The sequence below is a fragment of the Quercus lobata genome, chromosome 3 (genome assembly GCF_001633185.2).
Source record: "Quercus lobata isolate SW786 chromosome 3, ValleyOak3.0 Primary Assembly, whole genome shotgun sequence".
Taxonomy (NCBI): Eukaryota; Viridiplantae; Streptophyta; class Magnoliopsida; order Fagales; family Fagaceae; genus Quercus; species Quercus lobata.
The window spans coordinates 18,936,938-18,952,712 of NC_044906.1; the positions used below are offsets into that span (position 1 = coordinate 18,936,938).

At 36.7% G+C, this 15,775-nt stretch overlaps 1 protein-coding gene across 1 annotated transcript; it reads left to right on the forward strand.

Moving 5' to 3' along the window:
- The first annotated feature begins 203 nt into the window (after positions 1-203).
- Positions 204-9,590, forward strand: LOC115979556 (sugar carrier protein C-like). Its single transcript, XM_031101611.1, has 4 exons — positions 204-342; positions 1,462-1,784; positions 8,224-8,859; positions 8,983-9,590. Exons 1-4 carry the CDS (start codon positions 204-206, stop codon positions 9,415-9,417), a joined length of 1,533 nt encoding a protein of 510 aa, XP_030957471.1. The 3' UTR covers positions 9,418-9,590.
- Positions 9,591-15,775: the final 6,185 nt, after the last annotated feature.

Genomic DNA, 15,775 nt, shown 5'->3' on the forward strand with positions numbered 1-15,775 from the left:
ATTTTACACACTGCCTTAAGCTTTCTATATATGGGTAGCTAGCAGGATAAAGATTTTACACACCACCTTATGCTTTCTATATATATATAAGAAACCATAAACTCTTTAATTTAACCCATATCTCTCTTTCTTCATATTTTCTGCTTCTTTCTTTCTCGTCCTTATTCTTGATCTTTGTTATTCTCTTTTTCTTGCTGTTCGCTATGGTTACTGGAGGGATTGGTCCCAACAATGGTGATCCTACAAAGAATTACCCTGGAGAAATCACTTTCTATGTGTTGGTAACTTGCATTGTCGCTGCCATGGGGGGTTTGATTTTTGGTTACGATATTGGTATCTCAGGTAAGCATGCATGCATTCAAGAACCACAATATATATAATCGTACTATATGTTTCTTTAATTTTCCATAATTAATTCTTGGCTAAAATGCAAAACTGACTCTTTAACTTTCTTCAGATTTCATTTTAGTCCTTTAACTTTACTTTCGTTCATTTCAGTTCTCTAAGTTTCAGATTTATTCAATTAAGGTATTTCCGTTAACTTTTGTTAAAATATATTGATAAAAAATTTGAAAAATATTTTTCAATCATTAATTGAATTTTTTTAAATTTAAAAAATTTGAAGAAAAATTTATAAATTGAAAAATTAACCACAACATATAGCAAAAGTTGATGGAAAAACCTTAATTAAATAAACTTGAAAGTTAGAAGACTGAAATGAACAAAAAAAAAGTTAGATGACTTAAATGAAATTTGAAGAAACTTAGAGGGTTAGAGATTGTTTGGATAGCATGAAAACTGAGTGATATCACTCAATTTTCATGATCCATCATCCAAAACAAGTGGGTCCCACAGATAGATGATTGTTTAACTTGGTTTTGGATGATTTCCATCACTCAATTCTCTGATTTTTGAGTGATGAGTTATGGAAACTGATTTTTGGGTCCCATGATCAGAGTCAGCCGTAACTTTTGACCCTTTTTTTTTCTTCATTGGGTTCGGTGAGTTTGGTTTCTTCATCTTCTTTTTTTTCTTTTTCCTTTCACACTAGGTGGCTTCTTCTTCTTCTTTTTTCACTGGGTTTGGGTTTCTGATCTCTTTTTTTTTTTTTTTTTTTTTTTTTTCTTTGAGTTTGGGTATTGGGGGTTAAAGGAAAAAAAAATGTAAAAGTTGCACCAAGTTACAGGTATGGGGCCCACAAACAGTTGAAAAAATTGAGTGATGACAAGTTGAGTGATGATGCCAAATGGATGGGGTGTGGGAGTTGGGGTATTTTAAGTGATGAGTGATGAGTGATGAGTGATAAGTGATGAGTGACGAGTGACGAGTGACGAAAACTGAGTGATGAAAAAAACTAACCAAACAAGCCCTTAGTTTTGCATTTTACCCTTAATTCTTCTTTCACGTACGTTCCACGCAAGTATGTTGATGTGTTTAATTTGATTCTAATTTTGTATACAGGTGGTGTGACATCCATGGATACCTTCTTGCAAAAGTTTTTCCCTTCGGTTTATCATAAGGAGGCCTTAGATAAATCAACCAATCAGTACTGTAAATTTGACAGTGTGACACTGACCATGTTTACATCTTCTCTATACTTGGCTGCACTTTTGGCATCGTTTGGTGCATCATGGGTGACCAAGAAGTTGGGTAGGAAAATATCCATGCTCACTGGTGGTTTGGTTTTCTTGGTCGGAGCTATCATCAATGCTGCTGCTCAAAATATTGCTATGCTTATCATTGGTCGAATTTTATTGGGTATTGGTGTTGGCTTTGCTAATCAGGTAAATATAAAATCCCTTAATTATTTGCTTTTCTTGTTTGTTTTTTTCTTTCTCTCTTTTGCTTTTACTGCTTTTAGTTTTAGTCTTTTACATGCAAATTTTAATTTTTATCCTTCCTAAATCATATTACGTAACTGGGACTAGCATTGGGTAATGATCTTTTTAGATATAATAATAAAATAATTAAGCTTTTGTTTGTACCAATTTATTTCTTGTTATTGGTATCTAATATCAGTTTTTTCAATATATTTATATTTTTAATTATTTGGTTTTTATTATCAAAAAGTAATATAAATAATTTTTTTAAGTAATATAATGAAGCCACTAGCTTTGAAAAATAATACTCAAGATTAGCCTGAACTAGGTAAGTCTGGCTACCAAATTTTTTTTCTTTGTCACTAAGGAGGCGTCTCTAGGGCACCGGTAGACTTTCCTTGGGCTATAGAAGCTGTCGTTCCTGTTAGGAGGATTCTGTGCAACTCAAGCAATTTATTGCTTGGAGAGGGTTAGACGTTAGGTTTCTTTTGCTAGGGTTTGGGAAACACAAGAGGTGAGAGTAATAGAAAAAATGGACAATCTTACAAAACATTGGCAAAGAATGTCTTTGAATGCTAGGGAGGGTGAAGAGGTGGGTTTGGACGGTAAGTTATCAACCAAAAACTTTACCATGGCAGCAAAGTTTCTTACAAGGAGGGCACTAAATGTTGAGGCAGTGACAAGAACAGCCCTCTGTGGAGGTCTGTGAAGGGGTTTAAGGTTAGGAGAAGTAGTGACCATGTTTTACTATTTACGTTTGAAAAGAAGGAAGAGGTGGAGAGGATAATGAGCAATGCCCCTTGGAGCTTCAACAAACACCTCGTTGTATTGCAGTGGTATGACAAGGAAGTCCCTTTCAAGGATTTAGAGTTTGATAAAATCTCAATATGGGTTCAGATTCACGATGTCCCATTAAGGTTTATGAATAAAACAGTAGCTGAAAAACTCAGTGCAGTAGTTGGAATGGTTTGTCAAGAGATCGATGAGGGAGAGATGGATGGGGGAAGCTTTTTGAGGATGAAGGTCACCATTGATATAAATAAACCACTGTGTAGGGGGAGGCTAATATCTCTGTCTCACGATGAGCAAAGTTGGGTGTCTTTCAAGTATGAAAGACTGCCCAATATTTGCTACTGGTGTGGTTGCTTGAACCATGTGGATAGAGCCTATGACCTCTGGATTGAGAGTGAAGGAAATCTCATGAAGGAGAGTCAAGCATATGGGGCGTGGATACGTGCAGCTCCGTTTGTGAAAGGAAGAAACTTTGTGGTTAAGGTACCGGGTTTCTACACTGCAAAAAATGCCCAACAAAAACAAGGTGCTGAGTAGCGTGGGGTGAACTCGCTGGTAAAGTTGAATGGTGACCAACCTCCCACGATGGCGTACGCACAAACCGAGGCAATAGCGAGATTCCAGGAGGCATTTAATGGGATATCAGCTGAGTCTGAAACAGAGGATACGGTTGCTGAGTTGGTGAAATCGGGTGGCCAAGATTCAGGGGAGAAATTCGAGGAACGACTTAAGGAGATTGACATGGAACTGGGCAGATTTGACAAGGTGAGGGGCATGATTTTAGGGGACAACCTAGAAGGGGAAAATGTGAGAATTAAGGAACAAATGATAGCTAGGAAAGCTGATGGGTCTACCCCAAAGTCAGCAGATAGGCATGCAGAAAACTTGGCTGGTGTAAAGGGCTTTACATAGTCACGGGTACATGAGGCAAACTTCGTAAGTGTTCCTATTACCCACTCTGCACTGTGTGATATTTCAAATGTTATGGGCATTATAAATAATAGTGCTAGGGTGGAAAAGGTAAAAAGAACAAGGAAAAAATGTCATGCACGTCCCATAGAGAATGTGGTGCCTAGGGGGGTGAAGAATACAAAAAGGTTAGCTTCAGAGGTGGATTGTAGTGAGTTACCGTGCAAGAAGAGGCTAGTTTCCCATTCTGGTCATGAACTAAGTGATTTAATGGTGGAGGCTGTGGTGTAGCCCCGCTAACAACAATGAATCTCTTATGCTGGAACTGTCAGGGGATTGGGAACCCTCAGACAGAGCAAGAGCTTGGTGATTTAATTCGAACTCATTCTCCCCTAGTCATGTTCCTAGCTGAAACATGGCTGAAAAAAGCTAGGCTAACTTATTTACGTGATAACCTAAAGTTTGATGGCATGATAGAATTTTCTAGAGAAGGGAGGGGTAGGGGGGTGGTGGTTTTTTGGAAGAAAAAAGTGGATTTCTCGATGGACACATATTCCCCGAATCATATTGACGCCGTTGTTAATAAAGGGAAGGAGGAAGAGTGGCGGTTTACCGGGTTTTATGGGGAGTTTGACACAAATAACCATCATATCTCTTGGGCTACCTTGAGAAGATTAAATTCCAAACATTCATTACCTTGGTTGTGTGTGGGAGACTTCAACGAAATCACTAGAGCTCATGAGAAATTGGGGGGAAGGCTTAGACCAAGTAGGCAAATGGAGGTTTTTAGGGATGTGTTGGATGAGTGTGAGTTTCAAGACCTAGGTTTTAGTGGTAACAAGTTCACTTGGTGTAATGGGCAAGGAAAGGGGCATACAGTGTGGGAGAGACTTGATAGAGTGATTAGTACGGTGGATTGGCTAGCAATGTTCCCGGCTACAAAAGTGGTCCATTTGGAGAGTGGTACATCAAATCATAAATCGATCATGATTTATTTAGCAGGTATTCCAAAAAGAATGGACAAGCCATGGAGGTTTGAACAAATGTGGATGAGAGATGAGGGTTGAAGGGAAGCGATTGAGGATGCATGGTCCTATGACTGCCAAGACAGCCTAATGAAAAGAGTGGAGGGAAAAATGGATAGATGTTGTAGAAACTTGAAGTGGTGGAGCAAAGTTGCTTTTGGTAATGTGATTCAAAGCCTTAGGGAGAAAAAAGATCAACTAAGAGTTGTTGAGGAAGCTGCAATAAGGGGTGGAAGCATGGCTCGGGTCCAAAGGTTGAAGAGAGAGATTTCAAAGCTCCTAGTGAGTGAAGAGCAAATGTGGAAACAGTGATCCCAAGCTCTATGGCTGCAAGAGAGTGATAATAACACTAGATATTTTCATAGTAAGGCCCTTCATCGGTTTAGAAGAAATCAAATTGATACACTTGAAGATCCAGGTAGGGAGGTATGTTCGGATGAGGATGGGATTGCAAATATTTTGGTTAGTTATTACCAAGGCCTCTTCAATTCCTTAAACCCGAGCATGATAGGGGAAGTAGTAGCTGGTATTCCTTGTTCTATTTCGGATGAGATGAACCAATTACTAAATGTTGAGTTTACTAGGGAAGAGGTGTTCACGGCTCTAAAGTGAATGGAACCGTTGAAGGCTCCGAGTCCTGATGGACTTCCATCTCTCTTTTTCCAACATTATTGGCAATTAGTGGGCGATGATGTGACTGAAGCAGTGCTGAGTTGCCTCACCTCGGGTGTTATTCCTCCATCCATAAATCGGACCTTCATCACCCTTATCCCTAAGGTAAAAAGCCCCTCAAAAGTTTTTGAATTTCGCCCTATATCTCTATGTAATATCATTTATAAGCTTGTATCCAAGGTGATTGCAAACAAGCTCAAGGGGGTGTTACCTCTAATTATTTCGGAATCACAAAGTGCCTTTCAATCGGACAAGGCAATCTCCGATAATATACTTGTAGCTTTTGAAACCTTGCACCACATGAAGAACCAAAAGTCAAAAAAGGGGGTTTCATGGCATCGAAGCTTGACATGAGCAAGGCTTATGATAGGGTGGAGTGGAGTTTCTTGGAAGCAACAATGGTGAAGATGGGTTTTAATGAGAAATGGGTGGCTTTGGTCATGAGTTGTATAAATTCAGCTTCCTACTCAATTCTAGTGATTGGTGTGCCAAAGGGAGATATTCAACCAACAAGGGGTATTAGACAAGGAGATCCCCTCTCCCCATACCTATTCTTAATTTGCTTTGAAGCTTTAAATTGTCAATTGCAACAGGAAGCCAAGTCCAAAGCTATTAGGAGCTTCTCTCTTTGCAAAAATGGCCCAAAAATCACCCACTTATTCTTTGCCGACGACACTCTCCTTTTTTTCCATGCTACAATGAGCAATTTGGATGTCATTCAACACATTTTGAGTTTGTACGAGCAAGCCTCGGGGCAAAAGTTGAATAGATAAAAAACCATCGTGTTCTTTAGCAAGTCCACCCCGGAGGGGAGGAAAGTAGAAATTCTTGATCTCTTGGGAATAAGTGAAGTGCGAGAATACGAGTAGTACCTTGGGCTTCCGGAGATGGTTGGGAGGAAGAAAAAGGCGAGTCTCAATTTCGTTAAGGAGAGAGTGTGGAGTAAGTTGCAAGGTTGGAAGGAAAAGCTCATTTCGTAAGTGGGTAGGGAGGTGCTCTTAAAAGTGGTAGTTCAAGCTATACCCACTTTTACGATGAGTTGTTTCAAACTCCCATCCGGATTATTAAATGATATTGAGATGATGATAAGGAAATTTTGGTGGAGGCAAAGGGGAGATCAACGAAAGATCCATCGGAAGAATCGGGAAACTTTGTGCAAACCAAAGGCTTTGGGGGGTATGGGCTTTAAAGGTTTGGAAAATTTTAATGAGGCTATGCTTGCAAAGCAAGTGTGGAGACTACTAGTGGATTGTTCTTCTCTCTTTTATCGGGTTTTTAGTGCAAAATACTTCCCAAGCGGGTCAATTTTTGATGCAAAGGTAGCTTTGGGATCATATGCTTGGCAAAGCATTGCTAAGGCTAGAAAACTTTCCAAACCGGTTTGCTTTGGAGCGTGGGGAACAGAAGGAAGATTAACATCTACGGAGATAGGTGGCTGCCTGGAGCAGACTCGGCTTGTGTTGTTTCTCCAAAGAATGAGGATGCCACAAATTGGGAAGTCACAAAATTGTTGGCAACACAGGGTAAGGGTTGGAATGATTAGCTTGTGGAAGCCCTCTTCTTGCCATTTGAAGCACAAAGAATCAAGAGCATTCCAGTGGCTGTTATGGACCAGGAGGATAGTGTTACATGGCCGAGGTGCAAGTCAAGAGCTTATTTAGTAAAAACAGGCTATTAAATGCTAAGTGAGACTGAAATGAAGGCCTTACCATCTAGCTCCAAAGTTGACGAGGTAAAATGGTTTTGGAAGAGCATTTGGCAACTGAAAGTCCTAAACAAGGTTAAGGTGTTCCTTTGGCGAGCTTGCTCAAATGTGCTCCCAACTAAGGTAAACCTTCAGAAACGGAAAGTGCTGGACAACCCTTTGTGTGATCAATGTAAGTGTAGAGGTGAAGACGTGCTCCACGCAATTTGGAACTGTGACAATATCCTTGAGGGGTGGGTGCATTCTTTTGCAGAGGTTAGGAGCAAATTCACGTGCATTGAAGCAATGGGTGATCTAGTTAGCATCATAAAGGCAGAAGGAAAAAGCGTGGAGGAGTTTATCATGATTGCGTGGTTAATCTAGATTCGAAGAAACAAACTACAAATCAATGAATCGGCCTTGCCAAGTTCGAAGCTTGCCCAATTTGCCTTGACCCTGTTAGATGAGTTTCAGCAGGGGAAGCAGTGGCATGAACCACAGAAAAGGGCCGGACCATTGCGATGGCAGCCCCTACTTGAGGGCTCTGTGAAAGTGAACTTTGATGGGGCAGTGTTTGGGGAGGAGCAGGAGGGAGGCATTGGGGTGGTCATACGCAGCAATGAGGGGCAGGTGTTAGCTGCTCTGTTCGAGAAGGTACCCATGCCAACATCAGTGGAGACTTTGGAAATGCTGGCGGCCCGAAGAGCTGCAATCTTTGCTTGGGAACTCAGCTTTTGCAAGGTGTGCTTTGAAGGAGATGCAGAACTCGTGGTGAAAAGTCTGCAGACAGGGAAGGACTCCAATGTGTAGGCTAGGCTCTTAGTAAAAGACTTCACGTCTATAAGGGGTTATTTTCAATCCTACTTTATCATCCATGTAAGGTGGCAGGGTAATTATATTACCCATGCTTTAGCTAGGGATGCTAAGTTCTCTTTTCCGTTAAGAGTTTGGGGGGAGGTTGTTCCTCCAAACATTTTCAATTATGTTGTAAAAGACTTGTTTTAGTTATTTATTTTCAGCCCGTGTTGGGTTGTTCCTCAAAAAAGAAAAAAAAAAGCTTCGAAAAATAATCACAATCCTAATTCATGGGTTGCCTTAGGGTTACATCATGCATTTATCCTAAATTTATAGGGGAAGTACATAATTCTTAAAATCCTCAATTTATGACTAAAAAAATTCTGTTTAAATGAAAATTTACTAATTCTATATATTAATTGATAGAATTATTCACAAGCTTATTTTATTTCTTTCAAAGTTGAACTAGTATATAAGCTGTACAAATATGTCACTAAATAACTTTGATTTATTCAATTGCATGCAGGCTGTACCACTTTACCTCTCAGAGATGGCTCCATACAAACTTCGAGGTTCTCTCAACGTTATCTTCCAACTATGTATTACAGTAGGCATTTTGATGGCCAATGTTGTTAACTACCTCACACCCAAGATCAAAGGTGGCTATGGATGGCGTGTTAGTCTAGGTGGTGCAGCTATTCCTGCCCTCTTCATTGTGGTCTCATCATTTTTCCTCCCCAACACCCCAAACTCAATGCTCGAGAAGAATGAACCCGAAAAAGCCCGAGCAATACTCAAGCGAATTCGTGGTGTTTCTGATAAGGAAATTGAGGCCGAGTTCGAGGATCTTGTGGCAGCAAGTGAAGCCTCCAAAGCTGTTGAACACCCTTGGAGAAACATCCGGAATAGAAAGTATAGGCCTCAATTGATTATGTCCATGGCTATTCCATTTTTCCAACAATTTACAGGCATCAATGTTATCATGTTCTATGCTCCTCAGCTTTTCAAAACAATTGGGTTTGGGGATAATGCTTCTCTCTTATCCGCACTTATCACTGGTGGAATAAATTGTTTTGCTACATTGGTCTCCATGTATGGTACTGATAAATGGGGTAGAAGATTTCTTTTCCTAGAGGGTGGAATTCAAATGCTCATATTTCAGGTAACACGCATATACAAAGTCTAACTACATTTCTTTTCATGTGTATTCATTTATATTCCTATATCAAAAGTTGCATCCATAAATTTTTTATATAATGTAAATTACATTGCATATATGTTGTAGGTTTTGGTGACAGTCTTCATTGGATGGAAATTTGGAGTATCAGGTCAAGTGATTGACTTGCCGAAGTGGTACGCTGGCCTTGTTGTGTTCTTCATCTGTGCCTATGTAGCTGCTTTTGCGTGGTCTTGGGGGCCATTAGGATGGTTAGTGCCAAGTGAGATTTTTCCACTAGAGATTCGATCGGCTGCACAGAGTATCACTGTCTGTGTGAACATGCTTTTCACATTCATTGTGGCCCAACTATTCCTTACCATGCTCTGTCACTTGAAATTTGGCTTGTTCATCCTCTTTGCTTTTTTCGTGGTACTCATGACCCTCTTTGTCTATTTCTTCTTGCCGGAGACCAAGAACATTCCCATTGAGGAAATGACAAGTGTGTGGAAGGAGCATTGGTTTTGGAGGAGATTCATGCCTGAGGATCAACCCCAAGTTTAAACCTTGTGCTAGCATATATTTTTTATCGGTCTATTAATTACTTTGGTTTTTAATTTCGCTTTAGTATCATACTGGAACCCCTTCACTATTTTGTAAGTTGCTGGGGAAGTTCATACTATTGATACTCTTTTTCTTTCTTTTTGGTATTTATAAAAATATTTGTTTTAATTTTACTTGGGCTTTATTTTTGCTTTTCACTTTCTAGACTTAGATATTGTGCATGTGGTCTTGTTAATGACTTATTCTAGTCTTCAATATGAGGTCCATAATTCTTCTTCCATATGACATGAAGGAAAAATTATGTTTCCTACTGCATTACAAACTAGCATACACATACACGTACTCGATCTCCATAACATTTTAGTTCTATGTCATGTATTTTAGAAGATCATAGTTTGATCTCCAAAGACCAAAATCTTTCATAATGGTAAAACATCCACATCCTCTCTCCATAATATTTTCATCCTTTCATGAATTTTAGAAGACCATAATTTTTCTCCTAATTAAGACCAAAATCTTCCCCATTGAATCTGCCTTTTCGGTCTGGCCAGTAGGCTGATTTTACTATATAGTTCCACACTATTTATTATTATTTTAAACGGAGGTTTAAGATTCTAATCCCCCTACCTCAATTATTGAATTACCAAAAGAAAAAGCTTCATGTTATTCTCTACCAACTATATTGAGAGTGTGATTGAGAATTTTTATTCCAAAAAATATTTTGCTTCATGACATGGTGTGACTAAATAAATTAACAAAATATAATATTGGTTATTAATTTTCTATAATTATTTCCTTTACTCCAATACATAGGACACTTGGATATATTTAGTGGCCATGAAAAAAAGAATAAACTTGAAATAACGGTATATTCAGGAGCAAATAGGCAAATCAAATTGATAATGTACGTGGATCTATACCACTTGAGCCAATAAATTTCGAATTTATTTTTCAAAAGACTTTTGGTTAATTCCTAGTGTGCGTATTGAAAATGAACTTAATTTGTTCAGTGTTTTAGTGATTTGGTATTTTCTAGGGCTGAATCCAGACATTTTTGTTTGGGACCAAACTATATAATATCAATATATATATGCATTTATAAAATTAAGCAAGTCTACATGCTTGTATTTGTATATCTTTAGGAATGACAACGGGCCGAGTTTAGGGCGGGTTTTTGGATACCTGGACCCGACCCGCGGGTCTTACTATGTTACCTGGACCTGGCCCGTTTAATAAATAGGTCTTTGTTTTTAGCCCCCAAACTCGGCCTGTCGGGTCTCGTTGGGCCCCGCAAGCTTCAACAACCATTTCAGGGCATCCATTGCAAAACAATCTAAAAAAAAAAAAAAAGAGTTTTCCTTTCAAGCACAGATTCACAAACATAGATTCATAGAATCACAAACACAAACTCAGATTTGAGAGAGGACATAAACCCAAAAAAAAAAAAATTGGAGAACTCGGTCCACCAAGGCTCTATCTCCGATCTTGGACTCCTACTCGGCCTCTCTCTATCCAAACCACAAAGATATCCAATGATTGGTTGTGGTTTTGTGGGGGTTGTGGAGATTTTCGTGGTGAGAGTGAGAGTGGAAATTGGAGTTGAGCTTGAGTTGAGACTTAAGATGATCGCCAATGATCTCCGATGATCGCTTGAGTTGAGACTTGAGAGTGAGAGTGGAAACTGGAGTTGAGCTTGAGTTGCTTGAGTGCTACGGCATCGATGAGATTGTGAGTAAGTGTGAAGAGTGGTAAGCTGAACAAAGAGAGAAGAGAGGCGATTGAACTGCTGAAGAGATTGTGAGTGTAAGGTGAGGTAGGGTTAACTATATATATATATGAGGGTATTTTAGTAACTATACATATATATTAACCGGGCCGGGTTAGGTTTTTGTAAAAACCCGGACCCCCTTCAGGTTTTTTTTTTTTTTTTTTTTAAAAACCCAAACCTGACCCTATTTTTAATCAGATCGGGTTTTACCCGGTCCATTAAGGTCAGGCCGGGCTGAGTATCCGTGGCTTGGGCAAAAATTGCCATCCCTATATATCTTTGCTTAATTATTAAAGTGTAAGCAAAACATTTCATTGATATAAAGGTCTAAATTAATAATATAACTCAGATTCTTAATTCAATTTCTCTTTTGTACTCCCTAACCAATATCATCTTCTCATATATATATAAAATAAAAGTGAATGTAAATTAGACATTTTTATTATTTCTAAAATATCTCGTAGCTTTGTTTTAGGGATAATATTTTTAATTAGTTCAGGTAAAACCCAGCCCATTAGGGTCAGGCCAAACCGAGTATCCGTGGGTCAAGCAAAAATTACCATCCCTACTTGAAAGTTCCAATCTCTTTATCTTTTAAAACCAAAACACACACACACACAAATTCTTATATTTATATAACTGTCTAATTGATTTTTCACAACTTAGGGCCTATTTGGATTGAGAGGAGAGTGAAGGAGAATAAAGTAGAGTTGACTGAAAATAGACTAATTTTGAGTTAGTTTTACTTTACTCTACTCTTTATCAATCCAAATGGACTATTAGAGGCTATAGTTTTCCCTCCCTTTCATGTATAGTTTCGTCCGCCTGTGTTATTAGTCTATTATCAAAGTACTTTTATAAAGTTTAAATTTACCTGATTTTTACAACAAAAAAGAGGAAGAAGAAATTACATTTCAAAACTAATGATGGAATTTGCACAAATATTAATTCCATAAACATCAAATCAATCTCATATCCACAACAACTTAATCTATTTAATTATAAATCACGCTATGTTGGCAACACAGGGATTGGATGCCAATCTTTAAGTCTTTTATTTTACCCTCTGGCCTTTTTTAAATTTTTTGATACCAATCTCATATTTTTATTGGATCATAATATTATTTCTAATATAAGAAATTATAATAAAAGTGAATGAGGCAATATATAGCGCAGTGTAAATACAACCTGTCAAATTAAAACAAAAAGAAAAAACACACATCAATATATAGTAAAATAATCAGGTTCATTATTGTTACAAATTAATAATCAGGTTCATTATTGTTACAAATTAAGTAAAAAAAATTGCTATTTTTTTGTGTGAGATAGAAAGGAAAGGGTATTTTTTGGCTAACCCTAGACCTATCGCGTCCCTAACTCCGTCAATACCCAATACATGACAAAAAAAAAAAAAAAAACTATTTTGCAACAAAGAGACATTATAATAGCAATAAACATAAATATGTGTGAATATTACTTTTTGTTGCAATAGAGACTTAAAAATACTAATATATTGCATCAATATTTTATTTGTTACAATAACTTGCAATAGACTAATCCCCTCCCACATTTTATTTTCACCAATTTTTCATTACCCATTATTACAAAAATAACCATTTCCCTTCTATCTCGCACACTTTGCCTCTCTCTCTTTCCTATTCTCTCAATCCATTGTTTTATTTTACAAATTAAAAAATTTGAGAGTGTGGAGCCTAATGACATTGCAATAAATTATAACAACAATATTTTTGTTGCAATAAAGTATTTTTAATAATAATAAAAATATTTTATTACAATAAAATGCTATTGCAACGAAACTTTTGTCATGATAGCCTATTACCACAAAGTTTATTGCAATAATGTGTAACGAAATATTTTTGTTACAATAAGTTTTTATTGCAAAAATTTTGACTTTATTGCAACAAAACAATTTGTTGCAATAGAGTTTTTTTTCTTGTAGTGACCATTTGTGCCCTCTGATCTTTCCCAAAAGAAGGAGATCATAATCTTGAATCCTGATCATATGGTTTGCCCTTGTCTTCATTGCTGTAGTGTGCTTTCTCTGCTGTTGGGTGACACACAAAATGAAGAGCAATTGGGCTAGACAAGTCGTCAACCCACTCCCACCACCAGAGGATGACATAACTGAGGAGGCGTTTGGGCTTTGAGCTCAGTAGTGAGTCTTTTTAGTCTTCCTAGCCTACTTTTATTATGTTGTAGTCTCTCTTTTATTTCTTTCCACATCTTTATATATATATATATATATTCTGTTTTGTGGTATTTTTTCTTTGATAATGCAAGATTAGAGGTAATGATTATCTGGGTCTCTTCCATTTTGTTGGTTTTGTGTGCTTTTAGTTAGGGTTTTATATGTTAATTTGAGAGAACCATTGCATTACAAAAGGGTGAGAATCTTTTGTTGTTGGGTATTGAATATAAACACAGTCTAGTAAGAGTATATTTTATGTACAATTCACAAGTGTGTAAGAAAATTTTTAGTGGAAACAAAACAAACATAAAATACCTTTAGCCATAATTATTTAAGTGTTTAGAAAAAAAGGAGACTCACTATATGATAGTGTATTTATAAAATGTGTCTTTTAGTCTATGACTTTTACCTTACATAATTCTTTTTGATGGAGACAGACTATATATCTATACTATACATAAGATGATTCCTTCTTTCAACTGGATTTTTACTTAATTCAAAAATACCCTAATTAATGAAGGGTAATTTCATTTAGAAATAGGATCATAAATGTCAAATAAAAAATTTCACTTTGAATTTAAAAAGAGAATTCTTAAAATTTAAGATTTTTTTTTCCTTCAAGCTCAAAAAAAAAAAAAAAAAAAAAATTTTACAGTTACTGCTATTCTCTAAAGTTTATCATTTTTATTTGTTTGAAAAAAAAAAATTTCTAAATTATAATATATGCAAATTATTAACTTTTGCCCAAAAAAATAGAAGATTTGTTCCATAACCCTATTTCTATCAAGAAATTTAAAACTTTTAACTTCAAGATGTTTATTAACCAAATGGGTTATACTGATTGAGAGTTACGTATAAATTGTTATTCGCCATAACATTATTCACAAATAAAATTCTTAAAACATGAGTTTTCATTTATCAATTAAATATGGGCCGCATAAATTTTTCTTAAAATCTTACAAAGTGACTCATCTTATTTTAGAGAATTGTAGTACAATGAATAATTTCACTGTGCCTTGACCTTTTGAGCCTAAAGGAGCACAATAGCGACATTTTCCATCAAGTATTATCTTGCAACCTTTTTTTGCTTAAAGGTGACATCTTATGTAAAGTATTAATCTTGCAAGCTCATCTCTTTAGATTGCCACAAATGCCTCTCTCTCTCTCATGTAGACTAGTTCCATTTTTTTCCCCCTTTTTTAACTATTAGCATTACCCCCCCCTTATCATAGATGACCAATTTTTTTTTTTTTTTTTTTTTGGTCCTGAGTGCCATTTACTATTTAGGCAACAAAGATGTGGCATGAAGAGGACGGTCATTTGTAGCATTGTCATCTAACATCCAACATAGGTATATCGTTGTGATCGTGTCATCTAGACAAGCCGTATACTCAAAAGAGCATGTGATGTCAATAGTCAAAGCATTTTGTTTTGTCCTGGTCATCTTGAGTATCTGAAAACAGTGTGAATAGGCATTGTTTTGGTCCATGTTGTCTAGAAGAAGAAATCAACGACATGTCATTTTCTTTATATTCTCTAGATGGCATAGAAAATGGCATTTGGTTTAGGAAAAAATAGAGGCTCAAAGCGTAATCACTTTTAACACATTTCTAATAAAAAATTCTCCCATATTAATTTATTAGAGGGTGAAATTGGGAATTCTAGACCCACTAAATGCAAATTTTTTTTTTTTTGGTGGACAAGGAAGACTTTTATTGAAAGGAACTAAAGAGCGGCCAAATCGGCCTGAACAAAAGGTAAAGTGTGAGATAGAACATCCTCCATCTACACAGTATAACTTGGTGTTGTTACTTGTTAAGGCTAGCCTAACTAAACTATGAGCAACTCTGTTACCATCTCTCCTTATGTGAGAGTATGACAATTCTAAAAAAGAACCAGAAAATAACGACCCATCGTTTATCAAATGGCCATAGGGAGCTAAACCATTATCCTTACATTTTAGGGCCTTCACAACCAACACCAAGTCACCCTCAACAGTAGCTCTATGGAGTCCCAATTCACTACCAAATTCCACTTACCAATTAAAAAACAAAGGTCTTCAACTATGGGAGAAACGGCATATCATGTGAATAAACTAATGATGGAAAAAATTTCAAAATTTTTTTTTTTAACAATTGCTAATGTGGTGTGTTTTGATTGATACATTATAAAATAATGTCACTGATGAACCTATATGAAAATAATATTATTTCAATCACAAATTAAATTTTCTTGTACCTCTAGTATTGTTCTGTGTGAAAAAAATATATAGATAAGCCTTGAAAAAGGCTTATCAGCTAATTGCTTGCGACTAGTCCTCTACAACAGAAGAAATAACATTTTCATTGCCAATATTAGAACATGCCATCTAATGATCTCTA

What these genes read in the sequence shown, in the direction of transcription:
- LOC115979556 (XM_031101611.1), top strand. Translation starts at nt 204, where the DNA reads ATGGTTACTGGAGGGATTGGTCCCAACAATGGTGATCCTACAAAGAAT. An exon ending in GTGTTGGCTTTGCTAATCAG is followed by an intron (nt 1,785 to 8,223) that starts GTAAATATAAAA and finishes AATTGCATGCAG; the next exon opens with GCTGTACCACTTTACCTCTC. An exon ending in TTCAAATGCTCATATTTCAG is followed by an intron (nt 8,860 to 8,982) that starts GTAACACGCATA and finishes TATATGTTGTAG; the next exon opens with GTTTTGGTGACAGTCTTCAT.